The sequence below is a fragment of the Loxodonta africana genome, chromosome 3 (genome assembly GCF_030014295.1).
Source record: "Loxodonta africana isolate mLoxAfr1 chromosome 3, mLoxAfr1.hap2, whole genome shotgun sequence".
Taxonomy (NCBI): Eukaryota; Metazoa; Chordata; class Mammalia; order Proboscidea; family Elephantidae; genus Loxodonta; species Loxodonta africana.
The window spans coordinates 12,958,899-12,980,356 of NC_087344.1; the positions used below are offsets into that span (position 1 = coordinate 12,958,899).

At 40.8% G+C, this 21,458-nt stretch overlaps 1 protein-coding gene across 5 annotated transcripts in view; it reads left to right on the forward strand.

The window, feature by feature from the left end:
- Positions 1-21,458, forward strand: part of LOC100677508 (zinc finger protein 883-like) — a 48,198-nt gene that overhangs the window by 18,338 nt on the left and 8,402 nt on the right. For 4 of the 5 annotated variants that reach the window (XM_064280530.1, XM_064280529.1, XM_023540515.2 and 1 more), the window contains 2 exons: positions 19,250-19,376; positions 21,031-21,181. In XM_064280530.1, coding sequence (XP_064136600.1) covers positions 19,250-19,376; positions 21,031-21,181 — 278 coding nt within the window. The remainder of the gene's footprint in view (positions 1-19,249; positions 19,377-21,030; positions 21,182-21,458) is intronic. The other variant, XM_023540518.2, reaches the window with a different exon arrangement.

Here is a 21,458-nt window from a genome sequence, read left to right on the forward strand (position 1 = left end):
TCTTCATAGAGTCCAGCTTCTCGGATTATCAGTATGCAGGTTGAATAACCAAACCAAACCAAACCTACTGCCATCGAGTCGATTCCAACTCACAGATTGAATAGGTATGGTGAAAGGATACAACCCTGACACACACCTTTCCTGATTTTAAACCATGCAGTATCCCCTTGTTCTGTTCAAACAACTGCCTCTCGATCCATGTACAGATTCCTCATGAGTATCATTAAGTGTTCCAAATTCCCATTCTCTGCGATGTTACCCATAATTTGTTATGATCCACACATTTGAAGCAGTCAACACCCGTGGAAGGAGCAGTCAAGAAATCAAAAGACGCATTACACTGGGAAAATCTGCAGCAAAGATCTCCTTAAAAGTGTTGAAAAGCAAAGATGTCACCTTGAGGACTAAGGTGCACCTGACCCAAGCCATGGCGTTTTCAGTTGCCTCATATGCATGCAAAAGCTGGACATTGAATAAGGAAAACTGAAGAAGAATTGATACCTTTGAATTATAGTGTTGGCGAAGAATTTTGAATATACCGTGAACTCCCAAAACAACGAACAAATCTGTCTTGTAACCAAGTACAACCAGAATTCTCCTTAGAAGCAAGGATGGTAAGATTGTGTCTCATTTACTTTGGACACCCCTGCACGTCTTTCAGTTTGTCATACTGTGGGGGCTTGCCTGTCGCTGTGATGCTGGAAGCTATGCCACCAGTATTCAGATGCCAGCAGGGTCACCCATGGAGGACAGGTTTCAGCTGAGCTTCCAGACTAACACAGACTAGAAAGAAGGACCCAGCAGTCTACTTCTGAAAAGCATTAGCCAGTGAGAACCTTATGAATAGCAGTGGAACATTGTCTGATACAGTGCTGGAAGATGAGCCCTCCAGGTTGGAAGGCACTCAAAAGATGACTGGGGAAAAGCTGCCTCCTCAAAGTAGAGTCGACCTTAATGATGTGGATGGAGTAAAGTTTTCGGGACCTTCATTTGCTGATGTGGCACGACTCAAAATGAGAAGAAACAGCTGCTAACATCCATTAATAATTGGAACCTGGAATGTACGAAGTATGAATCTAGGAAAACTGGAAATTGTAAAAAATGAAATGGAATGCATAAACATCAATATCTTAGGCATTAGTGAGCTGAAATGGACTGGTATTAGCCATTTTGAATCGGATAATCATATTGTCTACTATGCTGGGAATGACAGCTTGAAGAGGAATGGTGTTGCATTTATCGTCAAAAAGAATGTTTCAAGATCTATCCTGAAGTACAACGCTGTCAGTGATGGGATAATATCCATACGCCTACAAGGAAGACCAGTTAATATGACTACCATTCAAATTTATGCACCAACCACTAGGGCCAAAGATGAAGAAAGAGAAGATTTTTATCAGCTGCTGCAGTCTGAAATTGATCAAACATGCAGTCAAGATGCATTGATAATTACTGGCAATTGGAATGCGAAAGTTGGAAACAAAGAAGGATCAGTAGTTGGAAAATATGGCCTTGGTGCTAGGAACAATGCTGGAGATCAAATGATAACCTTTTGCAAGACCAACGACTTCTTCATTGCAAATACCTTCTTTGACGAACATAAATGGCGACTATACACATGGACCTCACCAGATGGAGCACACAGAAATCAAATTGACTACATCTGTGGAAAGAGACAATGGAAAAGCTCAATATCATCAGTCAGAACAAGGCCAGGGGCCGACTGTGGAACAGATCATCAATTGCTCATATGCAGGTTCAAGCTGAAACTGAAGAAAATCAGAGCAAGTCCACGAGAGCCAAAATATGACCTTGAGTATATCCCACTTGAATTCAGAGACCTTTTGAAGAATAGATTTGACGCATTGAACACTAGTGACCGAAGACCAGACGATTTGTGGAATGACGTCAAGGACATCATCCATGAAGAAAGCAAGAGGTCATTGAAAAGACAGGAAAGAAAAGACTAAGATGGATGTCAGAGGAGACTCTGAAACTTGCTCTCGAATGTCAAGCAACTGAAGCAAAAGGAAGAATTGATGAAGTAAAAGAACTGAACAGAAGATTTCAAAGGGCGGCTTGAGAACGCAAAGTATAATGACGTGTAAAGAGCTGGAGATGGAAAACCAAAAGAGAGGAAAGTGTTTGGTGTTTCTCAAGCTGAAAGAACTGAAGAAAAAATTCAAGCCTCGAGTTGCAATAGTGAAGGATTCTATGGGGAAAATATTAAACGACACAGGAAGCATCAAAAGAAGATGGAAGGACTACACAGAGTCATTATACCAAAAAGAATTAGTTGATGTTCAACCATTTCAAGAGGTGGCATATGATCAGGAACCAGTGGTACCAAAGGAAGAAGTCCAAGCTGCTCTGAAGGCATTGACGAAAAACAAGGGTCCAGGAATTGAAGGAATATGAATTGAGATGTTTCAACAAATAGATACAGCGCTGGAGGTGCTCACTCGTCTATGCCAAGAAATATGGCAGACAGCTTCCTGGCCAACTGACTGGAAGAGATCCATATTTATGCCTATTCCCAAGAATGGTGATCCAACCTAATGTGGAGATTATAGAACAATATCATTAATATCACACACAAGCAAAATTTTGCTGAAGATCATTCAAAAACAGCTGCAGCAGTATTTTGACAGGGAATTGCCAGAAATTCAGGCTGGTTTCAGAAGAGGACGTGGAACCAGGGATATCATTGCTGATGTCAGATGGATCCTGGCTGAAAGCAGAGAATACCAGAAGGATGTTTACCTGTGTTTTATTGACTATGCAAAGGCATTCGACTGTGTGGATCATAACAAATTGTGGATAACATTGCGAAGAATGGGAATTCCAGAACACTTAATTGTGCTCATGACAAGCCTTTACATAGATCAAGAGGCAGTTGTTCAGACAGAGCAAGGGGATACTGATGGGTTTAAAGTCAGGAAAGGTGTGCATCAGGGTTGTATTCTTTCACCATACCTATTCAATCTGTATGCTGAGCAAATAATCCGAGAACCCGGACTATATGAAGAAGAACGGGGATCGGGATTGGAGGACTACTCATTAACAACCTGCATTGTGCAGATGACACAACCTTGCTTGCTGAAAGTGAAGAGGATTTGCAGCACTTACTGATGAAGATCAAAGACCACAGCCTTCAGTATGGATTACACCTCAACATAAAGAAAACAAAAATCCTCACAACTCTTCCAATGAACAACATCATGATAAACTGAGAAAAGATGGAAGTTGTCAAGGATTCATTGTACTTGGCTGCACAATCAACAGCTGTGGAAGCAGCAGTCAGGAAATCAAAATATGCATTCCATTGGGTAAATCTGCTGCAAAGGACCTCTTTAAAGTGTTGAAGAGCAAAGATGTCACCTTGAAGTCTAAGGTGCGCCTGACCCAAGCCATGGTATTTTCAATTGCATCACATGCATGTGAAAGCTGGACGATGGATAAGGAAGAATTGATGCCCTTGCATTGTGCTGTTGGTGAAGAATATTGAATATACCATGGACTGCTAAAAGAATGAACAAGTTTGTCTTGGAAGAAGTTGTCAGGAGGGATCAGTCCCTGGAGAAGGACATCATGTTTAGGAAAGTATAGTGTCGGCAGAAAAGAGGAAGACCCTCAATGAGGTGGATTGACACAGTGGCTGCAATAATGACCTGAAGCATAACAACAATTTTAAGGATGGCGAACGACCAGGCAGTGTTTTGTTCTGTTGTGTATAGGGTTGCTGTGAGTTGGAACCTACTCGACGGCACCTAACAAGAACAACACTGCGTCATTTGATTTTTGGTCTGCTGCTTTCAGTGGTTTTGATTGTGGATCCAAGTGGAATGAAATCCTTGACAGCTGTAATCTCTTCTGCATTTATTGTGATGTTGCTTGTTGGTCCCGTTGAGTGTAATCTGTACTGACGGCTGTAGTGTTTGATCTTCATAAATAAGTGTTTCAAGTCCTCTTCACTTTCAGCAAGCCTGGTTGTATCAACTGCGTATTGCAGGTTGTTAATGAGTCTTTCTCCAATCCTGATGCTGCATTCTTTATACAGTCCAGCTTCTCGGATTATTTGGTCAGCATACATGTTAAGTAAGTATGATGAAATGATGTACACCTTTCCTGATTTTAAACCGTGCAGTATCCCCTTTTTCTGTCATATGACTGCCTCTAGGTCTATGTACAGGTTCCATGCGAGCACAATTAAGTTTTGTGGAATTCCCATTCTTCACATTTTCCGAAATTTGTTATGATTTATACAGTCAAATGCCATTACATAGTCATAAAACACAGGTAAACATCCTTCTGGTATTCTCTGCTTTCATCCAAGATCCACCTGATACCAGATGTGATGTCCCTTGTTCCACGTCCTCTTGTGAATGCAGCTTGAACTTCTGGCAGATCCCTGTCAATGTACTGCTGCAATGGCTTAGAAATTGTCTTCAGGAAAGTTTTACTTGTTTGTTATATTAATGATTTGGTTTGATAATTTCCACATCCTGTTGGATCACCTTTCTTTGGAATGGGCACAAATATGGATCTCCCCATTCAGTTCGCCAGGTAGCTGTGTTCCAAATTTCTTGGCATAGAGAAGTGAGTACTTCCAGTGTTGCGTCCATTTTTTAAGACATCTCAATTGATGTTCTGTCAAATCCTGCATCCTTGTTTTTCGCCAGTGCTTTCAGTGCAGCTTGGATTTCTTCCTTTCTTACCGTCCGTTCTTGATCATATTCTACCTCTTGAAATGGTTGAACATAAACTAGTTTTTTTGATACTGTGACTCTGTGTATTTCTTCCATTTTCTCTTGATGCTTCCTGTGTCATTCAGTATGTTACCTGTAACCCAAAACCCAAACCAAACCCAATGCTGTCAAGTCAATTCTGACTCATAATTTTACCTGTTGAATCCTTAAATATTGCAACCCAAGGCTTGAATTTTCTCTTTAGTTCTTTCCACTTGTGAAATGCTGGGCTTGTTCTTCCCATGTGGTTTTCTAACTGTAGGTCTTTACACGTTTCATTATGCTTTAGTTTGTCTTCTTGAGCCACCCTTTGAAGTCTTCTGTTCAGTTCTTCTACTTTATCATTTTCTACTTTCCATTTAGCTACTCTCCTTTGAAGAGTAAGTTTCAGAGTCTCTTCTGACATATATTTTGGTCTTTTCTTTCTTTCCTGTCTTTTTAATGACCTCTTCCATTCTTCAGGTATGATGTCCTTCCACAACTCATCTGGTCATTGGTCGTTAGTGTTTGGTGCATCAGATCTGTTCTTGAGATGGTCCCTAAATTCAGGTGGATTGTACTCGAGGTTGTACTTTGGCTCTCATAGACTTCTAATTTTCTTCAGCTTCAACTTGAACTTGCATATGAGCAATTAATGGTCTGTTCCACAGTCGGCCCCTGGCTTGTTCTTACTGATGATACTGAGCCTTTCCATTGTCTCTTTCAACAGATGTAGTCAGTTTGACTCCTGTGTATTCCATCTGATGAGGCCCACCTATACAATCATGGTTGGTTAAAAAGGGTATTTGCAATGAATAAATGGTTGGTCTTGCAAAATTCTATCATGCAATCTCCGACATTGTTTCAATCGCCAAGGCTGTATTTTCCAATTACTTTTCCTTCTTCTTTGTTTTCAACTTAAGCATTCTAATCATCAGTAATTATCAATTCATGTTTATTGCGTGTTTGATCAATCTCAGTTGGCAAAAAGTTGGTACAAACCTTCAGTTTGTTCATCTGTGGTATCAGTTGTTGGTGTGTAATTTGAATAATAGTCATACTAACTGGTCTTTCTTGAGTTGTTGTTATTGGGTGCCATCGAGTCGGTTCTGACTCATAGTGACCCTGGGTAGAACAGAATGAAACATTGCCTGGTCCTGTGCCATCCTACATCCTTGTTGGCATATGGATATTATCCTGTCACTGACAGTGTTGTACTTCAGGATTGATCTTGAAATGTTCTTTCTGACAATAAATGCAAGCCATTTCTCCTTAATTTGTCATCCCTGGCATATTCAGAATGGTCAGTACCAGGCCATTTCATCTCACTGTGGCCTAGGATATTGATGTTTATGCATTCTGTTTTATTTTTGATGACTTCCAATTTTCCTAGATTCATACTTTGTGCAGTCTACATTCTGATTATTAATGGATGTTCCCAGCTGTTTTCATCTTGGGTTGTGCCACATCAGCAAATGAAGTTCCCTAAAGCTTTACTCCATCCACATTATTAAGGTTGACTTTACTTTGAGGAGGCAGCTCTTAAATAGTTGTATTTCAAGTGGGCCCATTTTCCAGCACTAATCTAACACTGTTCCGCTGCTATTTAGAATGTTTTTACTGGCCAGTTTTTTAAGAAGTAGATTGCCTGCTCCTTCCTAGTTTGTCTTTGCATAGAAGCTCCTCTGAAAACTGTTCTGCTGGTATTTGAAATACCAGTGGCATGGCTTCAGCCCCACAGCAACATGCAAACGACTATAGTTTAATAAACTGACACACAAGTGTTGGAACATAATAATACGGTAATAATAATGGGAGATGGGGCCAAGATGGTGGAGTAGTCAGATGCTCCTGGTGATCACTCTTACAGTAGAGACCCAAAAAAAACAAGTGAAGTGATTATATATATGACAGGCTAGGAGCCCTGAACATCAAAGGCAAATTTAGGAAATCAGACTGAGCTGCAGGGGCAGGGAGAGATGGTTCAGAAGTGTCGAGGAGTTGCCGGACCTCACTTGGCAGGAATCCACACCCCTCAGACATGATCCCCTGGTGCAGCTGTGGCAGGGCTGGGGGTAGCATTCAGGACACAGGTTCCTTAGGGAGAGACAGCAAGTCACACAGTCTACTCACGCCTCCAGAATTGGATAAGAGCAGCGCTCTCGGCAGCAAATAAGTACTCGTGTCTAATTTACTGTGTCCCCCACACCCCAAGCCGGTTTCAATGGCTGTTGATTTCCCTTGGCTTGAGATAGGTCCTGCTGCATGTCCTGAGCCATTCTCCTGGCCTTGGAGAAGGAATAAATCAACAATTATGGGAAAAGATAATCTGCTGGCTCCCCTAAGCTAGGAACTCAGGGCAGAAGTGGTTCCTGTCCAGGTAGAAACGGTCCATGGACTTTGAATGCCTTTCACCTCTGTGTGGACCTGTACGGCCCCCTTTCAAAGGCTTAGGTCCTTATTGGTAGACTGCAATGGTGTATGTGCCTGAGATCTGACTCCAGCTGTTTCAGCTGTGTGGTGGAGAGGTGGGTTTTTGACATTGGACACTGCGCTGCCTGTTAACATGGTCCTCACCTACCCAAAGCAGCGATCTGAGGACTAGTGGCTCCACTCATTCCACCTAGCCACCCGCAGCAGAGATCCAAGGATAAGTGGTGCCTCCCAGTCCTTACAATCAAAACCATCGGATACCCATGGCCTGGGTACAGAACCCATCCACTTGTGTACTGTAGGGAACAGGAACGCGCTTTCCTCACAGACACTCGGTGGATGGTTGTCAGCCCCCTGCATTGCTCAGAGCATAACCCCCTGCTGCAGCCAGACACCTGTGCCTACACCAGTCACCCCTGTCCCCCTGAGACTGTAGAACTGAGCCCATACCACACACTTGGTGACCAACTACCGGAACACCTGAGGTGAATCCATACAAGAAAAGTGATTGGCCTCCAAGACTCATATAAGTGATAACAGCTCTACCCATCTGGTGACAGAACATTAGAGCTTCCAAAGTAGGAAATAAGCTAGCACACTCAAGCAGCCTATTTGGGCATATGAAAACAAAGCAAGAAGCTCAGATATTGTAATCAAACATAAAGTAAATTAATACAGTTACATATAGATGGCTTGGAGACAACAGTCAGTATCAAATCACATAAAGAACCAGACCATGATTGCTTCAACAGGCTCTCAAAACAAAGAATCAAGAAATCTTCTGGACGAAGAGGTATTCCTAGAATTTCCAGAGGTAGAATGTAAAAGATTAGTATACAGAACTCTTCAATAGATCAGGAAGGAGATCAGGCAAAATGCAGAACAAGCCAAGGAATACACAGATAAAGCAGTTGAGGAAATTAAGAAGGTTATTTAAGAGCACAAGGCTGTAAGAATCCATAGACAGCAATCAGAAATTCAGAGGGTTAGCAGTAAAATTTCAGAGTTAAACAACTCAATAGAAAGAGGAGCAGAATTGAGGAAATGGAAGTCAGGATTAGTGAGATTGAACATAAAAATTTGGCACCAGTATATTAGATGAAAAATCAGATAAAAGAATTAAAAAAAATAAACCCTAAGAATCACGTGAGACTCTATCAAGAGAAATAGCCTGTGAGTGATTGGAGTACCAGAACAGGGAGAGAGAACAGAAAATACAGAGAGAATTGTTGAAGATTTGTTGGCAGAAAAATTCCCTGATATCATGAAAGATGAGAAGATACCTATCCAAGATGCTCCTTGAACCCCACGTAAGGTAGATCCCAAAAGAAAGTCACCAAGACATAATCAAACTTGCTGAAACCAAAGATAGTTTTAAGAGTGGCAAGGGATTAATGAAAAGTCGCCTATAAAGGAGAATCATTAAGAATAAGCTTGGACCACGTGGCAGAATCCATGCAGGCAAGAAAGCAATGGGCTGATATATATATAAAGCATTGAAGGAAAAAAAAATTGCCAGCCAAGAATCACATATCCACCAAAACTGTCTCTGAAATATGAAGGCGACATTAGGACATTTCCAGATAAACAGAGGGAATTTGCAAAAACCAGACCAAACCTACAAGAAATATTAAAGGGAGTTCTCTGGTTACAAAAACAACAACATTGGTTATCAACCCAAGACTAGAACACAGGACAGAGCAAGAAATCACAAAAACAAATCAAGATAAAAAAATGCTCAAAACGGGAACAGCAATGTCATTATGTAAAAGACGACAACGATAAATCAGTAAAGAGGGACTAAAAATATAGATCTTTCATATGGAGAGGAAATCAAGATGATACAAAGAAATAAAAGTTTGGTTTAAATTTAGAAACATGGGGTGAATATTAAGGTAACCACAAAGGGGAGTAACAATCCTACACATCAAAATAAAATAAAAGAAAAACAAAAGGACTCAGCAAAAACAAAATCAACAACAATGAAAAAGAGGAAAAGACTATATAACGAAAAACAACTCAATACAAAAAATTAAGTGGAAAAAAACTGTCAACCCACAAAAAGAGACATCCAAACAACAGCAATAAACTTATACCTATCCATAATTATGCTGAATATAAATGGACTAAATGCTCAATAAAGAGACAGACAGTAGCAGAATGGATAAAAAACATGATCCATTTACATGTGCTTAAAAGAGACATACCTTAGAATTAAAGACACAAACAAAAAAATCAAAGGATGGAAAAATATCAAGGTAACAACAATCAAAAAAGAGCAGGAGTGGCAATATTAATTTCTGGCAAGATAGACTTTAAAGTCAAATCCACCACAAAGGATAAGGAAGGGCACTGTATAATGATTAAAGGGACAATATACCAGGAGGATATAACCATATTAAATACTCAGCCAACGACAGGGCTTGAAGATACATAAAACAAACTCTAACACTGAAAAGTGAGATAGCTGCACAATAATAGTAGGAGACTTCAACACACCACCTTTGGTGAAAGACAGAACATCCAGAAAGGACCTCAGTAAACACATGGAAGATCGTAGAAATATACAGGACACTCCACCCAACAGCAGCCAAGTGTACTTTCTTTTCCATCGCACATGGAACATTCTCTAGAACAGACCGCATACTAGATCATGAAGCAAACCTTAACAGAATCCAAAACATCTACATATTACAAAGCATCTTCACTGACTACATAAAGTCATAAAAGTAGAAATCAATAACAAAAAAAGCAGGTAAGAGAAATCAAACACTTGGAAACTGAACAACACCTTGGTCAGAAACGTCTGGCTTATAGAAGAAATTAAGGACAGAAAAAAGAAATTCATAGAATCCAATGAGAATGAAAAAACTTCCTATCAGAACCTTTGGGATGCAGCTAAAGTAGCGGTCAGAGGTCAACTTATAGCAATAAATGCACACATACAAAAAGTAGAAAGGGCCAGAATCAGAGAACTATCCCTACATTTGAACAAATAAAAAGAGCAACAAAAGAAACTCTCAGGCACCAGAAAAAGCAAATAATAAAAATTGGAGCAGAATTAAATGAAATAAAAAACCAAATCCAGTGCCATCGAGTCAATCCCGACTCATAACAACCCTATAGGACAGAGCAGAACTGCCCCATGGAGTTTCCAAGGAGTGCCTGGCGGATTTGAACTTCCGACCCTTTGGTTAGCAGCTGTAGCACTTAACCACTGTGCCACCAGGGTTTCCATAAATAGAGAACAGCAAAACAATTGAAAGAGTTAAGAAGACCAAAAGCTGATTCTTTGAAAAAATTAACAAAATCAGTAAACCATTGGCCAAACAAAAGAAAAACAGGAGAGGGAGAAAATAACCCGAATAAGAAATGAGATAGGCGATATCACAACAGACCCAACTGAAATTAAAAGATTCGTATCAGATTACTATGAAAAATTCTAAATATGAGCAGAGATGTAAAAGATCTGTTCGAAGAAAACTATAAGGTGGAGCCAAGATGGCAGATGGTTTTTTTTTTTAAGATGGCAGAATAGACAGATGGTTTCAGGGAGCCCACTTTACAACAAAGACTTGAAAAAAAAAGGGAAACGAGTATATTTATGATCAAGTAGGAGCCCTGAACATCAAAGGCAAGCTTAAAGAATGAACTTGGGGGCAGGGGGAGGAAGAGATGGTTCAGAAGTGAAGAGGAGTTACCAGACTTGAATTGCGGGGAGCCCTCAGGCACCATTCCCGGGAGCGGCAGTGGTGGGCTGGTACTAATGTTTGGCTGCAGTTTCCTCAGGGAGGAGCAACCAGCCACACAGCCTACTCACACCTCCGGAACCAGAGAAGAATGGCACTCTCGACAAAAGCTAAGTAATTGCGTATATTTTACCATGCCCCACCTCCCCTGCTCCCAAGCTGGCTTCAGTGGCTGACTTCCCTGGGCCTGAGATAGGCCCTGTTGAGTGCCTAGAGCCATCCTCCCAGCCTTGGAGAAGGTATAAATTTGCAGTTGGGGTAAAAGATAATTTGCCAGCTCCACTAACCGGGGAACCTCAGGACAGAAGCTGCTCCTGTCTAGGCTTAAATGGTCTGTGGACTTTGAGTACCTTCCCCCTCTTTATGGACCTTTGTGGGCCTATTTCAGGAGAATAGGCCCTTGTTGGCAGACTCCAACCGTTATTCAGCTGTGTGGCAGAGAGGGGCGTGTTTGATGTTTGACATTGCTTTGCCTATTAAATAGGATCCTCACCTACCCACATCAGGGGCCTAAGGACTGGAAGTTCCATTCAGGTCACCCAGCCACCCATGACACGGGTCCAAGGATAACTGGTACCTCCCAGTCCTTACAACCAAAAACACTGGCTGCCAATGGTCCGGTGCAGAACACACCAACCTGTACACTCTGGGGGACAGGGACATGCTTTCCTCAGAGATATGTGGGGGATGATTCTCAGCCCCCGGCCTTGTTCAGGGTGTGGCCTCCTGCTGTAACCAGATACCAGTACCTACACCAATTGCCCCTGCCCCTCTAAGACTGTAGGACAGTGCCTGTACCACACACTTCATGATCAGCTACCCGGACCAAACCCACCACTGCCAATGAGTTGATTCCGACTCAGCGATCCTATAGGACAGTAGAATTGCCCGATAGAGTTTCAAGGACTGCCTGGTGGATTTGAATTGCCGACCTCTTGATTAGCACCTGTAGCACTTACCCACTGTGTCACCAGGGTTTCTGCTACCTGAGCACCTGAGCTGAATTCATACAAGAAAAGTGAATGGACTCCTAGACCGATACACCTGATAACAGCTCTAGTCATCTGGGGACAGGACGTCAGAGCTCCAAAGGCGAAAATAATCAAGTGAGCTCACTCGAGCAACCTATTTGGGCGTTTCAAAAGAAAACAAAGCAAGAAGTTATGACACAGTAAGCAAACATAAAATAAACTAATACAATAAATTATAGATGGCTCGAAGACAACAGTCAGTATCAAGTCACATAAAGAAACAGACCATGATCACCTCAACAAGCTCTCAAAACAAAGAATCCAGGGATCTTCTAGATGAAGGTGCCTTCGTGGAATTACCAGAGGCAGAATACAAATGATTAGTATGCAGAACCCTTCAAGACATCAGGAAGGAAATGAGGCAATACGCAGAACAAGCCAAGGAACACACACATAAAGCAATTGAAGAAATTAGAGAGATTATTCAGGAACATAATGAAAAATTTAATAAGCTGGAAAAATCCGTAGACAGCAATCAGAAATTCAGAAGATTAACAATAATATTCCAGAAGCAGACAACAGAAAGTCAGAGAAGCAGATTTGAGCAAGTCGGAGGCAGAATTTCTGAACCTGAAGTTAAAGCACTTGGCACTAATATATTTGAAGAAAAATCAGATAACAGAAATTTAAAAAATGAAGAAACCTTAAGAATCATGTGGGATTCTATCAAAAGAAATAATCTACGAGTGATTGGAGTACCAGAACAGGGAGGGATAACAGAAAATACAGAGAGCATTGTTGAAGATTTGTTGGCAGAAAACTTCCCTGATATCGTGAAAGTTGAGAAGATACCTATTCAAGATGCTCATCAAATTCTACATAATGTAGATGTTAAAAGAACATCACCAAGACATATAATCAAATTTGCCAAAACGAAATATAAAGGAGAATTTTAAGAGCTACTGGGGATAAACGAAAAGTCAACTATAGAGGAGAGCCAATAAGAATAAGCTCAGACTACTCGGCAGAAGCCACGCAGGCAAGAAGGCAATGGGATGACTTATATAAAGAACTGAAGGAACTAAATTGCCAGCCTAGAATCATATATCCAGCAAAACTGTCTCTCAAATATGAAGGTGAAATCAGGACATTTCCCGATAAACAGAATTTTAGGGAATTCATAAAAACCAAACCAAAACTATAAGAAATCCTAAGGGGACTTCTTTGGTTAGAAAATCAATAGTATCAGGTATCAACCCAAGACTAGAACACTAGGCAGAGCAATCAGAAGTCAACCCAGACAGGGAAATCAAAAAATAAATCAAGATTTTAAAAAATGCTCAAAACCGAGTGGTGTCTGGGGTTTTAAATGCTAGCAGTCAGCCATCTAAGATGCATCAATTGGTCTCAACCCACCTGTAGCAAAGGAGAATGAAGAACACCAAGGACGCATGGTAATTATGAGCCCAAGAGACAGAAAGGGCCACAGAAACCAGAGACTACATCAGGCTGAGACCAGAAGAACCAGATGGTGCCCGGGTACAACCGATGACTGCCCTGACAGGGAACACAACAGAGAACCCCTGAGGGAGCAGGAGAGCAATGGAATGCAGACCCCAAATTCTCATAAAAAGACCAGACTTAATCGTCCGACTGCAACTAGAAGGACCCCGGTGGTCATGGGCCTCAGACCTTCTCTTGGCCCAGGACAGGAACCATTCCCAAAGCCAACTCTTCATACAGGGATTGGAGTGGACTGTGGGTTGGGAAGGATTCTGGTGAGGAGTGACCTTCTTGGATCAGGTGGATGCTTGAGACTATGTTGGCATCTCCTGCCTGGAGGGGAGATGAGAGGGTAGAGGCATTTAGAAGCTGGTGAAATGGACACGAAAGGAGAGAGTGGAGGGAGGGAGCAGGCTGTCTCATTGGGGGAGAGCAATTGGGATTATGTAGCAAAGTGTATATAAGTTTTTGTGTGAGAGACTGACTTGGTTTGTAAACTTAAAGCACAATAAAAATTTTTTTTAAATGCTCAAAACAGGGTAACAGTGATGTTATTATGTAAAAAAAGACCACATTAAAACAATAAAGAGGGACTAAGAAATGTAGTCAAAGATCTTCCATATGAAGGGGGAGATAAAGTGATACAAAGAAATAAAAGTTAGGTTTAAATTTAGAAAAATACAGGTAAATAAGATAAGCACAAGGGAGACAAACTATCGTACACATCAAAATAAAATGCAAGAAAACTATAAGACACTACTGTAAATTTGAAAACCTAGAAGAAATGAATGAATTTCTAGAAACACTACCTAAACTAACACAAATTTAGAATAACTAAATAAACCCATAACAAAAGAAGAGATTGAAAAGGTAATTAAAAAAAAAACTTCCAACAAAAAAAAAGCCCTGGCCCTGATGGCTTCACTGGAGAATTCTCCAGCCTTTCAGAGAAGAGTTAACGTCACTACTACTAAAGGTATTTTATGATAAAAACTTTCAGCAAAATAGGAATAGAAGAGAAATTCCTCAACATAATAAAGGGCATGTATATACAAAGCCAACAGCCAGCATCATCCTAAATGAAGAGAGACTTAAAGCATTCCCCCTGAGAACACATGCACTTTACCCTCACTCTTACTCAAATTGTGCTGGAGGTCCTAGCCAGAGGTATTAGGCTAGATAAAAAAAAAAAAAAGGGTACCCAAATTGGTCTATTTGCAGATGATATGATTGTACACACAGAAAACCCTAAAGAACCCTCAAGAAATTACTGAAACTAATAGAAGAGTTAAATGGAGTATCAGGATACAAGATATACATAAATCGTTGGATTCCTCTACACCAAGAAAGAGAACGTCGAAGAGGAAATCACCAAATGAATACCATTTATAGTAGCCCCAAGGAGATAAAATACTTAGGAATAAATCTAACCAGAGATGTATAAAACCTATAAAAGAAAGCTATAAGACACTACTGCAAGAAAAAACACATCTTACTCGTAGATAGGAAAACTCAACATTGTAAAAATGTCTATTCTACCCAAAGTGTTCTATAGATACAGTGCAATCCCAATCCAAATACTAGTGACATTTTTTAATGAGATGAAGAAACAACTCACCAACTTCATATGGAGGGGAAAGAGACCCTGGATAAGTAAACATTACTGAAAGAGAACAAAGTGGGAGGCCTCTCATTACCTGATTTTATATACCTCCACAGTAGTGAAAACAGCCTGGTACTGGTACAACAACAGGTACACAGACTAATGGAACACAATTGAGGATCCAGACATAAATCATTCACATATGAGCAGCTGATATTTGACAAAGGCCCAAATGCAGTTAAATGGGGAAAAGACAGTCTCTTTTAACAAATGGTGCTGGCATGACTGGATATCCATCTGCAAAAAAAGGAAACAAGACCCATACCTAATACCATGCAGAAAAATTCAAAATGGATCAAAGACCTAAATATAAAGTCTAAAACGATAAAGGTCATGGAAGAAAAAATAGGAACAATGCTAGGAGCCCTAATACATGCCATAAAGAGTATACAAAACGTTACTAAAAATGTACAAATACCAGAAGATAGACTAAATAACAGGGAGCTCCTAAAAATCAAGCACCTATGCTTATCCAAAGACTTCTTTTTCAAAGATTACTTGCAGAGTGGGAAAATTTTTTAGCTGTGACATTTCTGATCAGCGTCTGACCTCTAAAATCTACATGATACTGCAAAAACTCAACAATAAAAAGACAAATAACCCCATTAAAAATGGGCAAAGAATATAAACAGGCACTTCACCAAAGGAGACATTCAGGCAACTAACAGATACATGAGGAAATGCTCACATTCATTAGCCATTAGAAAAATACTAATCAAAACTCCCAATGAGATACCATCTGGCATTAATCCAAACAAGGCTGGCATTAATCCAAAAAGCACAAAATAATAAATGTTGGAGGTGTTGTGGAGAGGCTGGAACACTTACACACTGCTGGTGGGAATGTAGAATGGTACAGCCACTTTGGAAATCGATTTGGTGATTCCTTAAAAAGCTAGAAATAGAACTACCATATGATCCAGCTATCCCACTCGTTGGAGCATGTCCTAGAAAAATAAGAGCTTCACACAAACAGATACATGCACACCCATGTTCATTGCAGGACTGTTTATAATAGCAAAAAGATGGAGGTAACCAAGGTGCCCATCAATGGATGAGTGGGTAAATAAATTATGGCATATTCACACAATGGAATACTATGCAACAATAAGAATAATGATGAATCCAGATGTCTCATAACATGGAGGAATCTGTAGGGCATTATGCTGAGTGAAATTAGTTGCAAAAGGACAAATATTGTATGAGTCTACTATTATAAGAATTAAAGAAATAATTTAAACACAGAAGAAAATGTTCTTACATGGTTGCAGGGTGGGGAGGGAAGTAGAGGAGGGGTATTCATTAGATAGTAGACAAGAACTCCTTTAGTTGAAGGGAAAGACAACACAATACAGGAGAGGTCAGCACAACTGGACCAAACTAAAAGCAAAGAAGTTTCCTGAATAGAGCCTAACATGGGTAGGGGTCTTGGGACCATGGTTTCAGGGGACATCTAGGTCAACTGGCGTAAGAAAATGTATTGAGAATACATTCTGATTCCGCTTTGGTGAGTGGCCCCTGGGGTCTTAAACTCTAGGAAGCAGCCCTCTAAGATGCATCAATTGATCTTAACCCACCTGGAGCAATGGAGAATGAAGAACACCAAAGACAATGTAATTATGAGCCCAAGAGACAGAAAGGACCACATAAACCAGAGACTACATCAGCCTGAGACCAGAAGAACTAAATGGTGTCCAGCTACAACCGGTGACTGCCCTTACAGGGAACACAGCAGAGAATCCCTGATGGACTAGAACGATGGGATGCAGACCTCAAATTCTCACAAAAAGACAACTTAATAGTCTTACTGAGACTAGAAGGACCCCAGAGGTCCCTAGACCTTCTGTTAGCTGAAGACTGGAACCATTCCAAAGCCAACTCTTCAGACAGGGATTGGTCTGGATTATAGGACAAAAACTGAGGCTGGTGAGGAGTGAACTTCTTGGCTGAAGTGGACACATGAGAGTATGTGGGCGGTTCCTGTCTGGAGGAGAGATGAGAAGTCGGAGGAAGATGGGAACTGGCTGAATGGACATGAGGGATACAGAGTGGAGAGGACAAATGTGCTGACTCATCGGTGGGAGAGCAACTAGGATTACATGTTGTTAGGTGCCCTTGACTTGGTTCTGACTCACGGGACCCTATGTGCTACAGAACAAAACACTGCCTGGGTCTTTTACCATCCTTAAAATCGTTATGCTTGAGCTTGTTGTTGCAGCCACTGTGTCAGTCCACCTCGTTGAGGGTCTTCCTCTTTCTGCTGATCCTGTACTTTGCCAAGCATGATGTCCTGCTTCAGGGACTGATCCCTGCTGACAACATGTCCAAAGTGGGTAAGACGCAGTCTCACCATCCTTGCTTCTAGGGAGCATTCTGGTTGTACTTCTTCCAAGACAGATTTGTTTCTTCTTTGGCACTCCATGGTATATTTAGTATTCTTTGCCAGCAACACAATTCAAAGGCATCAATTCTTCAGTCTTCCTTAGTCATTGTCCAGTTTTCACTTGCATGTGATGCAATTGAAAATACCATGGCTTGGGTGAGTCACTTTTCAACACTTTAAAGAGATCCTTAGCAGTTTTACCCAATGCAATGCGTTGTTTGATTTCTTGACTGCTGCTTCCACGGGTGTTGATTGTGGATCCAAGTAAAATGAAATCCTTGACAACTTCAGTCTGCAGTGGAGGAGGCTTGAATTTTGGCCCTGGATTGACGTTTACTGTGACACTGTCATACCAGGATTGATTAGAGATGACCCAGGCATCTCACTTCACCACCTGCCCTGACGTGAAGAGCCTTCCTATTATACAGCTGTTCTGTTGTTCAGTCCATGTTTAGCATCAGAAGTGCAGTGTAGCAGCCTTTTCTCTTCTCACTACATTGGGAAACCAGTGGATTGATACTGATTTGTGGAGGCCAGTCCTACAACTTAGGGGATGCCAGTGGTCAGGGTTTTATGTAGTCATGCTTGTGTGCCTTCCAGGGGCTGCACATGTCAAAAAATGTTGGCGTGGAGCCTTTAGAAGGTTGACATGTAAGTGTCTCTTTTCTCCGATTCACAGAGGATCCCTCTGCACTTCAATTAACCCGTTTACAAAATGATTTTTGTGTGTATAGAAAAAATACATATTACAAAATATTTGGCAATTCAGCAATAATTCATTGACATTGATGACATTCATCATGTTGCCCACTCACTACAAAATGGCAATCTTAACGTCTTTTCACGGTCAGCAGACACAAGGACATGCTATTCAGGTTCTTGCAGAGAGAGGACTGTTTGTCTTATAACATTAGAACGTGTTCATACGGGTGTTTAGGTGTATGTTGACGGGAGTGTTCACTAAAATTGCTGTACCTCAGCATCGGTTCTCGAATTTTGAGGAGATCTTAATTCTCATGTTTCATGTCTCTTACCTGAGCTCCAATTAACTTTTCAGTGCCCTTGGCTGAACCCATGAAAGGGCAAAGAAGAAGACAGTGCAACTACCGAATTACTGAAAAATAGGTGACAGACATGTAAAAATATATAATTCCCCAAAATAATATACTACTTTTAGTAGGCATCCTATTACCTCCACATCGCTTGGAATTCTTCAAGAAAATATGAGCGTCTCAGGACCTTGAGTTACCAATTTGTTAGTGTGGGACCCTGGGCTTCCCATGACTGGTGAGGGGCAAAAGGAAAAGTTACAAGTCTTACAGTGTTTCCTAGATGTTAATAACTCATCCTGCTTTCACTGTGTGACTCATGTTTTTTTTGAGAGTTCTCTTGGGTCTTGTGGAAGGAGGTGAAATTGGTTTCTTTGGGCTTGGTTTTTTACAAGGAATTGATCTGAATGTGGATATAAGATGCCCTTTTCTAGAACATTTTTCTAATTTCTGGTATGTGCTCTGAGTGTTTTAGTTCATAAAGACAGAGAGAATAAGACTGGATTTGGTCACAAAGTGTAGAGAGAGATCAGTGTGTTGGAGTATTGTTAAATCTGTGACACAGGATGCAATCAGCCAGGAAGGGAATGTAGGCAGAGGTGGAATAAGGCTGATGCCTAAAGCCTAGATTAGATCTTGGAAGAACACAAAACCTTGTGTCAGATTACTATAAATTCTCAGTTCCCCAGGACTGTCAGCTTCACCCATCCTTTCGCATACATTGGAGTACATAATATATCTTGCTGAATCAGAATATATGGGGTGTTTTAGGACTCAGTGGTCATTGAGGATGTGGCCGTGGAGTTTACCCAGGAAGAGTGGGCCTTGCTGGATCTTGCGCAGAGGAAACTGTACAAAGATGTGATGATGGAGACCTTCAGAAACCTGGCCTCAGTAGGTAAGTGTGGTGTCATTTTTGTTGTTATTATGATTTATTGAGCACATATATGATACTTGTCAACCTTGCTCCAATATTTGGGCTGCAGAATGGGAAAGTATTGTTAAACAGGACCAAAAACCAAAACCAAACTTGTTGCCGTCGAGTTTATTCTGATTCACAGGACACTTGTAGTCATTTCATCTATGGATCTTAAATGTTGTGGTTCCCCCTGAACATAAGGTCTCTACATTAAACTGCCTGTTTATTTCTCTTGTTAAAAGCCTTGAGACTCTTTTAGTGTTGTAGTGTGAGAATTGACTTGGGCAGTATGTTATGGCACAGAGAGGAGACTTGTGTTTTGGGACCTTATAAAAAGTTTTTACTGTGTTTATTCCAAGTTACCCACTGCCAAGTTATACATGATTATTTTGCTGCAGATACATTCACACCTGCCGATCTCCAGAGACTCCGATGGCCAGAGTATTGTTTCAGTGTCAGGGAAGTGCTCATTGCTCTTCACTGTTTTCCCTCATGATACTGCCCTCTCTATGAGCACCGTATCATCTAGACCTATTTGTTCTCCCAGAAAAGCAAGAAAAAGATTTGAGGAGAGTGGGCATAGGACCTCCAGAACCACTATGTCAGGGAGCACCAGGAAGGCAAGAATGCATTGAAGGACCAGCCCTGCATGCAGGGAATTAAATTTGAATAAATCAGTTAGAAAAAGTCGATATTTTGAGTTGAGGAGACTGAACTTCACGGGCTTAAGCTTACTTTTCTTACTTTTATCAAACCTCTCACATCTGTGTTGGAGAAACATCTTCCTCTTTTTTTTTCTTAAATGTACATTGAGCATTTCCATGTTACATGTGCAATATATCCAATATATTTGTACTTTCCTAATTACGGAAACCCTGGTGGCGTAGTGGTTAAGTGCTACGGCTGCTAACCAAATGGTCGGCAGTTCAAATCCACCAGGCGTTGCTTGGGAACTCTACAGGGCAGTTCTGCTCTGTCCTATAGGGTCGCTATGAGTTGGGATCGACTTGATGGCAGTGGGTTTGGAATAGACTGACATTTTTTAAATTTTGGTAAGCCAGGACAATAAGTGAAATGGGAGAAATTACAGGTCGAAGCCCTGGTAGAAACTTCATCTCCCTCTTAGAAAACAAGGGCAGCCTTTGAGTTGTGTGGCAACCAAATCCCTGGCCCATCAGATTTTGAACAGAGTTGGAAACACGGTGCCCTGCTTAAAAGTGGCAGCCAAGCACGCCACTTTGAATGTGTGTCACTATGCAGCCGAGCCAGTAATCCAACCTCCCATATCAGGCTCACTACACCTCTTCTGAGTCTCCCATTTCAGGGCTTAGACCCATATTTTTTTCCATTCCAGTCATTATCCTGATTCACTGAAATTTAAAAAATTTGAGTCTCTTCCAGTTTTGCTTCTGCAGCCATGACTGATCTAGTTTTAAACAGTTTGAAACCCTGCTGTCACACTCAATCTTCAAGGAAGTATTTCCTAGAAAATTGCTTTTTGACTATGGCCAAAGAGGTGAAACAGCCAAATGAGTCATTCTTTCTTTGTTCACAGCTTCCCTTTTTTTTCCTCCTAATAATTGCTTCCCTTTTTATTTCATATTGTGAATCTCAACTTCAATCATTGGGTCAGTTTCTCAAAACCTTAGTGATGGAGAGAAGTTATCCAGTGAATATCTAGTAGTGGAATTCGTGAAGAGTGACACTTTGTCCTCCATCTTAGGAGATATCTGCAGATTGCATGGCATTGAAGATGACCATAAAAATCAGGGGAGACGTTTGAGGTGAGTGTCACGCACATGAGAGAGAGCAGTGCCTCATGAGGAAATCTTATGGTGTCGTGACATTAAAATTATATATATGTATATATTAAAAAAAATTTTTTTATATATATATGTACGTATATATATAACTAGTTGTAAAATTGTATGTTCAAAGAATTTTCACAGTATATTTTCATATGAGTTAAATATTGAATATTTGAAATATATTTCATTTGTACACAATTATCAGAAAACCTTGTATTTTGGAAACACTGTGACAGTAATGGTAGTCTCTGTG